Source organism: Perna viridis, chromosome 7 (assembly GCF_037379345.1).
Source record: "Perna viridis isolate PV_CMFRI_1.1 ecotype Kerala chromosome 7, ASM3737934v1, whole genome shotgun sequence".
In the NCBI taxonomy this organism is placed as follows: domain Eukaryota; kingdom Metazoa; phylum Mollusca; class Bivalvia; order Mytilida; family Mytilidae; genus Perna; species Perna viridis.
Genome location: NC_142451.1, coordinates 12307502 through 12320096, shown reverse-complemented (window position 1 = coordinate 12320096; position 12595 = coordinate 12307502). Strand labels below are relative to the sequence as shown.

Below are 12595 nucleotides of genomic sequence, written 5' to 3'. Positions count from 1 at the left end.
ATTTACCTAAATTGAACAAAATATCAGTGATTTTTTTTGGGGGGGATGATTATCTAGGATATTTTTTTTATTTTAGCCTAACAAAGTCGTTCAGAGGCAAAATATGCTGTCCTCTATCCCTCAGTACTACCCTTATTTTATCTTCATGCAGTGTGGTTCATATTTTGTTCATAGTAAAATCCTTAAACTCAACAGTTTCAGTGTCAAAGATCAAGGTAGTAGAGCCAGTTTTGAACACAGTGAGGGATGCCATGCTCTTGCATTGCTCTTATGTTGGATTTAACATAGTCTCTGTTTTACATGTAAAGTATAAGTTACACTTGAGCAATTATTTAATCATTATAAATGTTTTTTTTTTATTACAGATCAATATAAATGATTTTGTGGCAGTGAAGCCACAAGATTCTCATATTGCTGTTTATATAGCAAGGGTGGCCTACATGTGGGAGACAGGAGGTGGCCAGAAAATGTTCCATGCACATTGGTTTTGGTAAGTAAATACTGTGAATTCTGTCTAAACTGGACTCTGAATAAAACTTGAAACTTGTTTAAATCAGTTGTCTTTGGAGTTCAATACCAATATCAATGTATTTAGAACTCAACAGTCTTCTTTTCAAGTATGGTTCAGTTGTACTGGTGGATAGATGTGAAAAAAAAAATACAGCAGCAGGGGTTCAAATTTACTTCCAGGAGTGGGAGGTCTTGGACTTTTGGAAGTTGCAAATCTAAGGTCCATTGATTTGAAGCAAGTCAACATTAAAATGTCAATTGTAATGGTTGAAAGTCCAAGACCTTTGTACATGAAATTTTAATGGTAAAAGGTCCAGCAGTCCTTTCCACAAAAAATTTGTAAGTGAAGATTGCTAGGCCTCAGACTACCACTGATTTAAATCTTTGCTGCTGGTAGAACTGACTTAAAAGAATTAGAGGTTATAAGTACATTATGCATAGAAAAAACTTTTTTAAATGAGTTTTAGCTCACCTTGCCAAAGGCCAAGTGAACTATTGCCATCACTTGGCGTCTGTCGTTGTCGTTAACAATTTTTCAAAACTCTTCTCCTCTTAAACTACTTGACCAATTGGAACCAAACTTGGTATGAATGTTTTTGGGGTATCCTGCATAGAAATGATGTGGGGATTTTTGATCCATCGAAAAACATGGCCACCATTACTAAAAATAGAACATAGTGGTCACACAGTAGTTGTTTGAATATATTTCCAAAACGGTTAGGTTTAGCCCATTCTGAGAGCCTCTTGTTTTAGTACTTATAGCTTATATCGTAGACCAGATGCACAGTTACAAGTTTCCTGTTGATATAGTCAGAAATTTTCCATCAAATGAGATATCTACCATCCAGCAAACTTTATCTCAGTCCTAAAAACTGATGACAACCAATCAAAGATTCTACCACAGTATCCCAAATGAAACTATTGTTCATATTTCAGTCGGAGCAATGACACAGTCCTCGGTGAAGCCTCAGATAATCAGGAAGTGTTTATGATGGATGATTGTGAGGACATAAAATTTGAAGTAGCTTTGTTCAAAATAAAGGTAAAAATGATTATAAATGGATTAAAGATGTGCATATTATCAACGATGTGCATAAATGAATTTTGACAACCAAAAATTATGCTGTGGCTGTGTTAAAATGGAGTGCGGGGGCATCCATTTGTCTAGTTTTTTATGAGAATTTATATAGATTTTTTTTTTTTTTAAATAATGATGATATAGTAATAAAAATTATATAAAAGTGTTAAAACGACATTTGAATGAACAAAACTTTTATGTTACATATTCCTTTTTGGGTCAGTGTTTTATTGTTGGTTAACTTCATATTAAAGAAAGATTTCCTATTTGAGCTGTCAAAGATAAAGCTAGAATACCCATCTGAGTGAGATAACCAATGATTAACTGTTCTTCAATATATGACATCACCGAGACTTTCATTGACAATTAAGCATACCTCCATAGTTTCTAGTATTCAAATTTTTTCTCAAAGTTGCTAAGAAAAGAAATTAACAATTTGTAAAAACTGAAAAAAAAAGAAGAAAAAAAGGAAAAAAGAAAAGTTTTCCTTTCTTGTCTAACATTTTAGTTGTGAAGAATTATGGATTTGTTGTGATTCCACTTTGAATTTTGATTTTAAGGTGGTATACAAGGCACCAGCAGAAAACTGGCACATGCTGGGTGGTAAGAAGAACACTGATGATGACAGAGTTGTTGATCCAGAAGATGAGAGAAGTTACTTCTACCAAAAATGGTAATCCTTTTTGTACCCTGCCAAACAAAGTGGCTAGGTATTATGTGACACCCTCTGAAAAGTTGTTTGTCCATCCGTCCATCTGTCCATATGTCTGTCCTCCCCTGACAGGTTCCATATGATTACTTGAGAACAGATAAATGAATTACTTTGAAATTTTGCACAGTTGTTGAGTACCATAAAATAGTGGTCAAACTCAACTTTCAGCAATATCCAAAGTGTATTTTTCATGTTAGGCCATTTTGAACAATTTATCATTTTCCTTTTTCCTCCATAACCCGGCAGGGTATCACTTTATGTTGCATTAATGCCTCATTTTTACATAGGAACATACATTTAGAATCAGAAGTAAGATTATTATTAGGAAGAAGAAATTCATACAATTATGTTTATGATTCAATATCCTGGAAAAGTGGTTGTTATAACCCAGTAGGTAAATTAATTTATCCCAGGTAAACAAATGTTTTGTTGGCACAAAGTACTGGTAATAAACCTGCATTTATTTGGCCTCGTAAGAGCTGCACTGAATGTTTGGTAATAGATGCTGTGGTGGTATTTGATACACCAATTTTAAATCCAGATCATGCCTTGAGTTCTGATATATACATATTATTTCCAGGTACGACCCAGATCTTGCAAGGTTTGAAGACCCTCCCTTGGAGGAAGTGGAAATCTCAGAGAATCTGAAACACAAACAATGTCTCAGTTGTTACAGACTCAATAAAATCAGAAAGGTAATGCATCATTAATTGTTCCCATGGCATAGCTCCTGTGGAACAGTGCTATGGCATCTGTCTGTGTGTCAGTCAGCTTTGTAACACATTGGAGCATTAATTGTTCCCCATGGCATAGCTATAGAGGAACTGTGCTATGGTATCTGTCTGTGTGTCAGTCAGCTCAGGAACGCATTTCTCATGTGTTAGGGTGGAGTGATATGTAATCATGCAGATTTTTTTATGTCTTATTACACTCATGTGTATTAATTGTACTTTTTTCTGTTCACATGTCGTATGGTTCTTTTGAATGAAATATTTGTGTGTTTTTGTGAACGTATGTGTGTCCACATGTCAAATGTTTTTTTTTTGTTTTTTTTTTATTGTTTTTCTTTTACTGGCATACATGTGTAATAATTGTATACTTATATGTGTATAATGTTTGGAACAATGTTCATTATGGGAGGAATCTCTTTCCTAGATTTGTACTCTCTTGTGCTTTTCTTTAGGGGTATGTGTATTTGTGCATTAGTGCATGTCTATATACCCCCAGCAAACAAAGTTTTGGGGATATACAGGAATCACCTTGTCTCTCTCCAGATTTCTTGTAACTCCTCCTAAACCGCTCAAGGGAATTTTGGTGAAGTTTTATACCAAGATTTTGCATGGTACGTATATGTGCATGAAGGAATATGATATTTAACTATCAGATGGCTCCAGAAAGGGAAATATTTCAACTTAAGGGTTTCACATGTTTATAAATCATAAGCCCTACTCCTGCATAACAGCTCCAGAGATTTAGATGAAACTTTATAGGAAGGTTGAGATGTGACAAAAATTTTACCGTCAGAGGAGTTCAGAGGGAGATAATTGAACTCACGGGTTATACATTAGACTCCATTTGTATTGGGGTAATCTCTTAGTGAGCTTGCTCACAGTATTTCTAGTTAATTTCACCAAAAACTATAACCCAGAGTTCAAATTTGGCATGTAGGGTTTCATAAATTGGGCATATGTTGTAAGAGATTTTTGTTGCTGTACAATATCAACTTCCTATACATGTATGGGTATGCCTAGCAAGACGTGTGCATCTAACATCATTGTTATGGTTGTTTCTGTCATATGTTATAGTTAATGAATTGAAAGTTTATAGATTTAGTTGTAACTTATTATTCTATGTTTTGTAACACTTACATTCCAAGATAATTTTCATTAGAGAGAGATACCCAGTCTTGGTGAAGAGCTGGAAGATTCTACAGATACTAAAGTATTTTATAGTAGTGTGAGCAGAGATGGCATTGAATACAAGATAGGAGATAGCTGTTATGTTGAACCAGATGGTTTCAGCTTTAAAATTAAACAAGTGAAGAAATCTTCTAAATCAAAACAATCTCAGGTACAATATTATTCATCAAGTGAAGAAGTCTTTTAAGTCCAATCTCTGTTGAAATACAATATTATTACAATTTTTTTTATTGGAAAGAAAGTAGATATATGAATTAACTGGTTTATAATTTTGGAAATACTTAGTGAAGCATCAAGGTTATCTGAAGTGCTGGGAAATTTCATGGATGGTTGAATATGGTTGTTTTGATTTTTGAAAGTTTATTTTAGAAATGAATAGAATTATTAAATTTTGGGTGTTGCTTTTAAGGATAGATACTTTTATAACTCTGAAGCTCTTTGATCAGGTATACGAAATTGTAAACCTGTCAAGCGTGGGCACCCATGTGTGAAATGAGTCTGATGAGTTGGTCATTACTATGACTGGTAATTAATAAAAAATATAACCTGGTATTTCAAACTACAGACAGAAGTTTGTTAGATTTTAATTTAGTTACAATTAGTCATTTAGGTCACATTTAATTGAGTTTAGTTTGTGCCATGTGCAAATATGTTACAACATACTGTCATTTGGCATAAATTTGTAGATAAAAAGACCAATAACTCTGAAATACTCCGATTACTAGCAAAGAATTTTGTAAATGTGTTTTTTTTTTAGAGTTTGTTTATATATTCTAACAGTTTAAAAGCTGTGTATTCAAATAAGGATAAGACGTAAGTGGTGATTTTATATAACTGTCATATTCATTCACAAATGGATAGTATCTTCGATTGCTGGTTTGATTGATGACTTTCATTTTCCAAAGACATGTTTGCTGTAAATTATGAATGAATGTAATCAATTTATTGCAATCAAATCATTTTACAATGCAAGGACCCAAGCTCAGGTTGGGCAAACAATGGATTTGAAACTTCAAAAGTCTTACGAACAAAAGCCGGACGGTATATAATTAACTGGATTGAAATAGATCTTTATAAAATAAATAATTTTGTATATCTGTGAAATCTGATAAAGATACTACAATGAAATGCTTTGTAGATAAACATTTTTCTTGAAAAATCCTGACGTAAGTCGAAGTGGATGATAAGTTGAGGCTGGTAACTTGCTGAAAAAAAATCAACTTACAGTAAATACAGTAAATATGGCTGCATCACATAGAAATTTAGGGTCAATCATGACAAAGTATTGAAATGAACTTAAAATTTGCTACTTTTTGCCCTTCCATCCATCATTTTTACAAGAACATCCTTGTTAAAAAAATCAACATACTTCTGTAAATGTTAACAATATTTGGTACATATTTAGTCTTCAGGAGAGCTTAAATCCCTGTCAGTTACCAAGGTAAACATTTTAAGGTTTAGGTAATGGGGACTATTTCATTGTAACGCCAACATCATACTTAATAGCAATAATTTGTTAAGAATTTTTAAAGACTGGACTGTATATGAATCTAAATTGGAATAAAATAAAAAAATTCCTTTGTATTTAGAATTAATTCTTTGTATCTTGTACCTATAAAAGTTTTAAGGAACTTTCATTTATTTTTAAGGTTGATGAAGAGCTGTACACAGAAGCCTATAGGAAGTCAGAGTACATTAAAGGATCCAACGAAGACTTACCAACTCCATTCAGGATAGCTAGGATAACTGACATATACTGTAAAAAATCTCCTGGATCCAAGCTGCCAGACATGACTAACATTAAACTCAAAGTTTGTAAATACTACAGGTAAATATCTTAATCCTATTTTTAATAATAATGTCCCCTACAAAAGGGGAATACATGTTGTGTTTTTCCTGTCCCTCACACTGGTTCTATTTCAACAAGTATTACTGAAGTAAAATGTAAAAATATCCCTTCTAACTAATTATTAATACGTTACAAGTCACTAATCAAGAAATTTATGTTCGTAGCTCTAGGAAAGAGCATAAAATATATCTTAGTAATCTGTAATGTCAATTTAAATCAAGTATGCTTCTGGAGGAAGTTAAAGTGTGGAGAAGTCCAAAAATTGTAAAAAGTTCAATGATCTGATATACTACAGAACCCAATGAAATTCTGCAAAAAGGGGTCTCTGTCACATACTTTATATTTACTTGGTGTTATCCAAACTTACGTTAAGTTGGTCAAAGATCAGATCAGACCAAGTAGCTCTGAGACTATGTTGGAGTATGAACTTAAATTACTTTGGAAGCTTTTTCAGGTTTCACCTGTCTTACTATGAATGTTTTCTGAATTATTTTTTCATTCTATTTCAGACCTGAAGACACCCACAAAGGTGTAGCATCAACATACCATTGTGATCTGAATATGCTATACTGGTCTGAAGAAGGTATGTAGGATTAATAGGCAAAAGTTAAAATTTTGTTGAATGTATTCTACATTTTGTCTCAGCATGTAATTTTTAATCTTCTAATGAAACTTCAAATTTTTCAACAAAAAGAATCCTCATAATGTGTGTTTATAAGGACCATATGTGTATGGTTCAGACCTTAGGAATATCCTAAAAAGCAATTAAGGATTATTTTATCTAAATGGTTACACAGTGAAGGAACTTGAGGTGATCTGGTTTTAGTAAAACTAAGTTTATTTTGTCTACACACTTTATCAGTGATTTTTTTTGTTTTTGAAATCTGTACATGTTTTGGCCTAGACATATACAATATAGCTTCACTTCATTATCCAGTTTATTTTAGTGAAAGTTTGTGACAATTGTTTTTTGCAATCCAATTTATTCCAACTATTTTTCTATTGCAGAAGCCACCATAGATTTTGATTTAGTTAAAGGGAAATGTCAAGTTTTATACAGTGACAACTTACAAGACCTACAGGCTTACTTCCTTGGTGGTTCAGATAGGTTCTACTTTGCAGAGGTATACATGTGTATTATCAATTCACAACTTTTCATGAAATTAGATATCACCTCTAAAAACAATTTGGAATTTGAATTTTATATTGCTATTATCTTTCATTCCATAGCATTGATAATCTTTATCCTTCAATTATTTCTTAATAAATTACTGGATACCTGTTGATTTTCAAGTTCATATATAAAATGTCAACAGCACAAGGTCATGGTAGTGGAAATTTTTTTTCATGTTACTCATTTTTGCTTTTTTAAACTGGTAAACCTGTGTATAAGCTAGCGTTTATTTTAGGCATATGACAGTGAGATGAAAACATTTGAAGAACCACCTAGTAAAGCCAGATTGATTGGCAGCAAAGGAAAGGTTAGAGTTTTGGTTATGTTGTAGACTAGTTATATAGAAGTTCTGGTTTTTAACTCTGAGTACAGAAATTTAGAATTATTAGAGTTCTATGGCAGAAATTCATGGTACAAGTATTATGAATGTAATTCCTGAAAAAAATTTTCACCTCTGCTGGAAGTCAAGGATTACTTACTTACTCTATAAGAGAATAATTGAAGGTCAGCAGCATGTATAATGTCCATTCTTGGTGTATGAGCTTATACAAAATTCTGTCAGTTATTAACAAAGGAAAAGTAGAGTACTGTGACATTTCTTATAATTTGGGTTTCAATATTTGTGGCTTTGACAAAGCAGTCATCTTGTCTCATTTCTCTCATAGGGTAAAGGCAAGGGGAAAGGAAAAGGTAAAGGGAAATCATCAGCTATAGTAGAAGAAGCAGAAGAGGCAAAGATAAAATGGAAACCACTTAGATGTCTGGATGTATTTGCTGGATGTGGAGGTAGGTTTCTTATCTTTAGCTAGATTGATTGAATTTTTAAATTAATACTGATTGAGATTGATTGAATTTTTAAATTAATACTGATTGTATTGCATGTATCTAATTTTTGCTATGTTCTTGGTAACATGAATAATGCTAAAACCAGCCACAGCAAAAATTTCTCTTATTATAAGTTGCAGCATTTGATCTTTCAAAAAGGAATTATCCATTAATATATACCCTTTCCCCTTTGGCCTTGTCTTAATAAATTTTGCTTCAAAACACTTATTACAGGTTATAATTGCTACTTCAATTCATTATGCTACCCTAATTAGGTACCAATATAACAAAAGAATTGCTGGTATTGAATCTGCAGCTTGGATGCTAATCATGAAACTAATTAGAAGATAGCACATGACACCACAGATATCAATTCATGAGAGACTTAAAGATCTCTCCTACCAAGGATAACATCTAGAATTAGCCATATTAATGAAATATAGATATAGCATGCTGTAATTCCTTTATTAGCTTGGCGTCAGTCTTCGTTGTCATTAACAATTTCTTCAAACTTCTTCACCTCTGAAACTACTGAATGGATTTGGATGAAACTTAAGATGGTTGTTCCTTAGAGTATCTTGCACAAAATGATCGTTTGAATTTTTGATCAGTTAAAAAACATGGCCGTCGTTACTAAAATAGAACATAGGGATAAGACAGCAGATTTTTGCATGTATCTCCAAAAAGTTAGGTTTAACCAAATTCTGACAAGGGTGAAAGTATTCAGCATGATGAGGTCTATCTGTGGTCAAATTTTAGTGAAAATCTGTAGACCCATGTTGCAGTTATTGCCCTTTTTGGACTTTTTTGCTGTTTTTGATGTTATTATTTTTAAAAATCTTCTCCTCAGAAACTGCTTTACAGAATTCAAGGAAAATTGGTAGTTTTGTTTTATACAGTATCCTTAACAAAATGACCGTGTGGATTTTTTATCTGTTTAAAAACATGGCCACCATTACTAAAAATAAAACATTGGGGTCAGACAGCAGATTTTTGCAGATATCTCCAAAACAGGTAGGTTTATCCAAATTCTGACATCAGGTAAAAGTATTCAGCATGATGAGATCTATCTGTGGTTAAATTTTGGTGAAAATCTGTTGAATCATGTTGGAGATATTGCCCTTTTTGGAGGTTTTTTTGCTGTTTTTGATGTTATTACTTTCAAAAATCGATGAAAGTTGACATTTTTGTTTTATAGGGTATCTGTAACAAAATGACTATTTGGATTTTTGATCGTTAAAAAAAACATGGCTGCTGTTTCTAGAACAATGGGGTCAGACATCAGATTTTTGCATACATCTCCAAATCTGATAGGTTTAGCTAATGGCTTTAAATTGCTGAAATGATCCTTATTTTAAGGCTTACAAAAGTCTCCAATGAATCAAATGGAGTCAAAATTGTGCAACGCCTTGTTAGAGTTATTGCCCTTGAAAGGCAAAAATTAAACTAGATGAGCGATTCAGGCTCCTGGGAGCCTCTTGTTTTTTATTCAACTGAATTCAATCAAAACATCATGTTACTGATTAATTCTTAAAAATGCTCCTTACAGTGCATCTAAAGATGTCATGGTTCATTAGTTTCTTTTTCTGGAAATCTTGTTTCAAGTTTGGATGGTTATTTATACGAAGAAATTTTTGTGTATGTTAAAACATGAAATTTAAACACAGCAAAAATTTAACTGGCAACTTTTCCCTTTCAAACTGGTAAAAAAAATTTTATGCAAAAAATTCCTGATAAATAGTAACATTTTGGGCATTGCATGCACATAGAAATGATACCTGTTTTACATAATAATCTTTTCATGGAAAAATAATTTTTTATTCCCTGATACAATGTTACAGAGGGTTGTGGTAATGGTAATATATCTATCTACATCATTGTACAGATGCATCTCTGAAAATTTTTATCAGATTGCTTCACTTTGTTATTAAGTGTTAATGTGCTATCTACACCATCACTTAATTCATTGAAATTTGCAGGAGAAACAAATCTTGCTCTTCTTCTTATGTAATCAGTGGGGGACATATGAACATCTGTAGTAATCTTGTATTGTACATTCATGTATTTAACCACATTACAGGTTTATCTGAGGGATTCCACCAGGCAGGTATTGCAGATAGTAAGTGGGCTATAGAGAAAGAGGAGCCAGCTGCCCAAGCCTTTAGATTAAACAACCCTGGATGTACAGTATTTACTGATGACTGTAATGAACTTCTTAAACTAGTCATGGAGGTATGAAACATAGAACACTGAAGTGATATAGGGACGTGTGAATTAGAACATTTTAAAATTATAAAATTTGCATTTGAACAATGTATATCTGAATTGCTATCTAAAATAATGCTTTACTTAAATTTTGTGATATCAAGGCTAAGACTAGCAAATGTTTCATCAATACAAAAACAAAATTATGTAAGTCTTAACATTGTTTTTTTTCTCATATCTGATTTTTTTTTTTTATTATTTGAAGTCATGAATTTAAGAGCTTTCCTAAGCTAAAATATTTTTTTCCATTTTCTTAACGTTGAGGCCAAGAGTTTTGAATGTTCTTTTTAGGGTGAGACAACAAACAGAATGGGACAGAAACTTCCACAGAAAGGAGAAGTAGAATTGTTATGTGGAGGACCACCATGCCAGGGATTCAGTGGGATGAACAGATTTAATTCCAGAGAATATTCCATGTTTAAGGTACTTTACACACATTGTAAAGTCAAAATGATCCCATTGCAAGCATGAAAATAGAAAGGGTAGAAGATTAACCTAGCTATTTACCCACTAATAGGTAAACAATGACGTTCACTAACCTGGCTATTTACCCACTAATAGGTAAACAATGACGTTCACTAACCTGGCTATTTACCCACTAATAGGTAAACAATGACATTCACTGACCTGGCTATTTACCCTATAATAGGTTAACAATGACTGATTCTGCTTCCTGTTAGTCTGGCATGTCTATAGTAAAAAAGTACTTTGAAACAGACTATTAAATTGAATACCATTCAGTGGCTATGCTGAACGAACCACACAGTAGGAAACACTCCTGCTTAAAAATCCCTATGTTAGTTTAAGCTACCCTATGGTACAAATGGTTAAGTCAGGAATATTGAGATTAAATATTTGCAGATGTATTAGATACTGCCAAGTGATGTAATCAACAGATAGTCTGAATGTTTCTGGCTTGGCGATTATGCCTAAGTTGTATATTTAATTTTACTATCCTAATTCATTCATGATTTTTTATGTACATTTTCAGAACTCGTTGATATCCTCCTACCTGAGTTACTGTGACTACTACAGACCCAAGTTCTTTCTGTTAGAGAATGTAAGAAACTTTGTATCATTTAAACGTAGTATGGTATTAAAGCTGGCATTACAGTGTCTGATCAGAATAGGATACCAGTGTACGTTTGGGGTACTACAGGCTGGCTCTTATGGTGTGGCACAGACACGCAGAAGGTAAGACATCAGGCTTGTTAAAAAGTTACTTTATTGCATTTTCTGTTGTTTAATGGGTAATTAAATGAAATATATCATTGTGTAGTTTTTTTAAACATTACTACATAAGGGTAGTTCCAAGAGTAACTATGTAAAAGGTCAAGTGATGAAGTACTAAATAACCCTGTTTTGAAAGTGGGAGATATATTGTGATCATTGTGTCTTTCCTGCCATCTATCCCTTATTCTGTATGTCCATTTGTTTGTTTGAACCTTTCTTCTAACAGTTTTCTCTGCAGCTACTTACTACAGCCGTTTGATATGTTTACAGAAATGCTTAGTCTTGGGATTCAATTTTAGACTCAAGCAACATCAACTTTCAGTTTGACAACTTTGTTTATTTTACAGAGCTATTATATTAGCAGCAGCACCAGGAGAGAAACTACCATTTTATCCAGAACCTCAGCATGTGTTTGCTCCCAGAGCCATGCAGTTATCTGTACAGGTGGATGAAAAGAGGGTAAGTGAATAATGGGGAAAGATGGTAAGGGAGATAATCACTAACTGTGAAAGTACAGTTGGATTTGTAAACTTAGTGAGAAAGGAAATGATATATTGCAATTTGTACTTATTGGGATGATGCAAAGAACAAAACATCTGAAATCATGCTGCTTCTTGTAAGGTTAAAAATGAATGCATTCAAGTTTTAAAAGATTCAGCTGAAGCTGAGATACTTTAGAAAATTGTTACTGTTTGAGTTATTTTTATTTACATGACGTGGCATTAACTTGTAGTACACTTAAACATAGTTTCTCTCACTATGGTCAGTGATCATGACTTGACTCCATATATATTACAGTTTATGTCAAACATTACTAGAATGGAGTCAGCTCCTTTTAAAACTATAACAATCAGAGATACAATGTCAGACTTACCTGAGATCAGAAATGGAGCCAAAGCAGAAGAAATCTCTTACCAAGGAGATCCACAATCTCATTTCCAGAAACTGGTAGGTTTTCATGTTGGGTGACAATAGGAAATTGGGGATCAAAGTTATTCAACTTTAATTTTTTTTTTTTAGAAACTTTAGA

At 32.9% G+C, this 12595-nt stretch overlaps 1 protein-coding gene across 1 annotated transcript in view; it reads left to right on the top strand.

Annotated features, from left to right (window-relative positions):
* LOC148611362 (DNA (cytosine-5)-methyltransferase 1-like) overlaps positions 1-12595 on the top strand; it is a 34205-nt gene that overhangs the window by 16712 nt on the left and 4898 nt on the right. Inside the window, exons 20-34 of the mRNA XM_088591849.1 lie at positions 366-490; positions 1447-1552; positions 2149-2261; positions 2881-2995; positions 4191-4370; positions 5869-6047; positions 6578-6651; positions 7077-7192; positions 7478-7549; positions 7908-8028; positions 10148-10299; positions 10624-10755; positions 11324-11526; positions 11913-12024; positions 12364-12513. Coding sequence (XP_088447975.1) covers positions 366-490; positions 1447-1552; positions 2149-2261; positions 2881-2995; positions 4191-4370; positions 5869-6047; positions 6578-6651; positions 7077-7192; positions 7478-7549; positions 7908-8028; positions 10148-10299; positions 10624-10755; positions 11324-11526; positions 11913-12024; positions 12364-12513 — 1950 coding nt within the window. The remainder of the gene's footprint in view (positions 1-365; positions 491-1446; positions 1553-2148; positions 2262-2880; positions 2996-4190; positions 4371-5868; positions 6048-6577; positions 6652-7076; positions 7193-7477; positions 7550-7907; positions 8029-10147; positions 10300-10623; positions 10756-11323; positions 11527-11912; positions 12025-12363; positions 12514-12595) is intronic.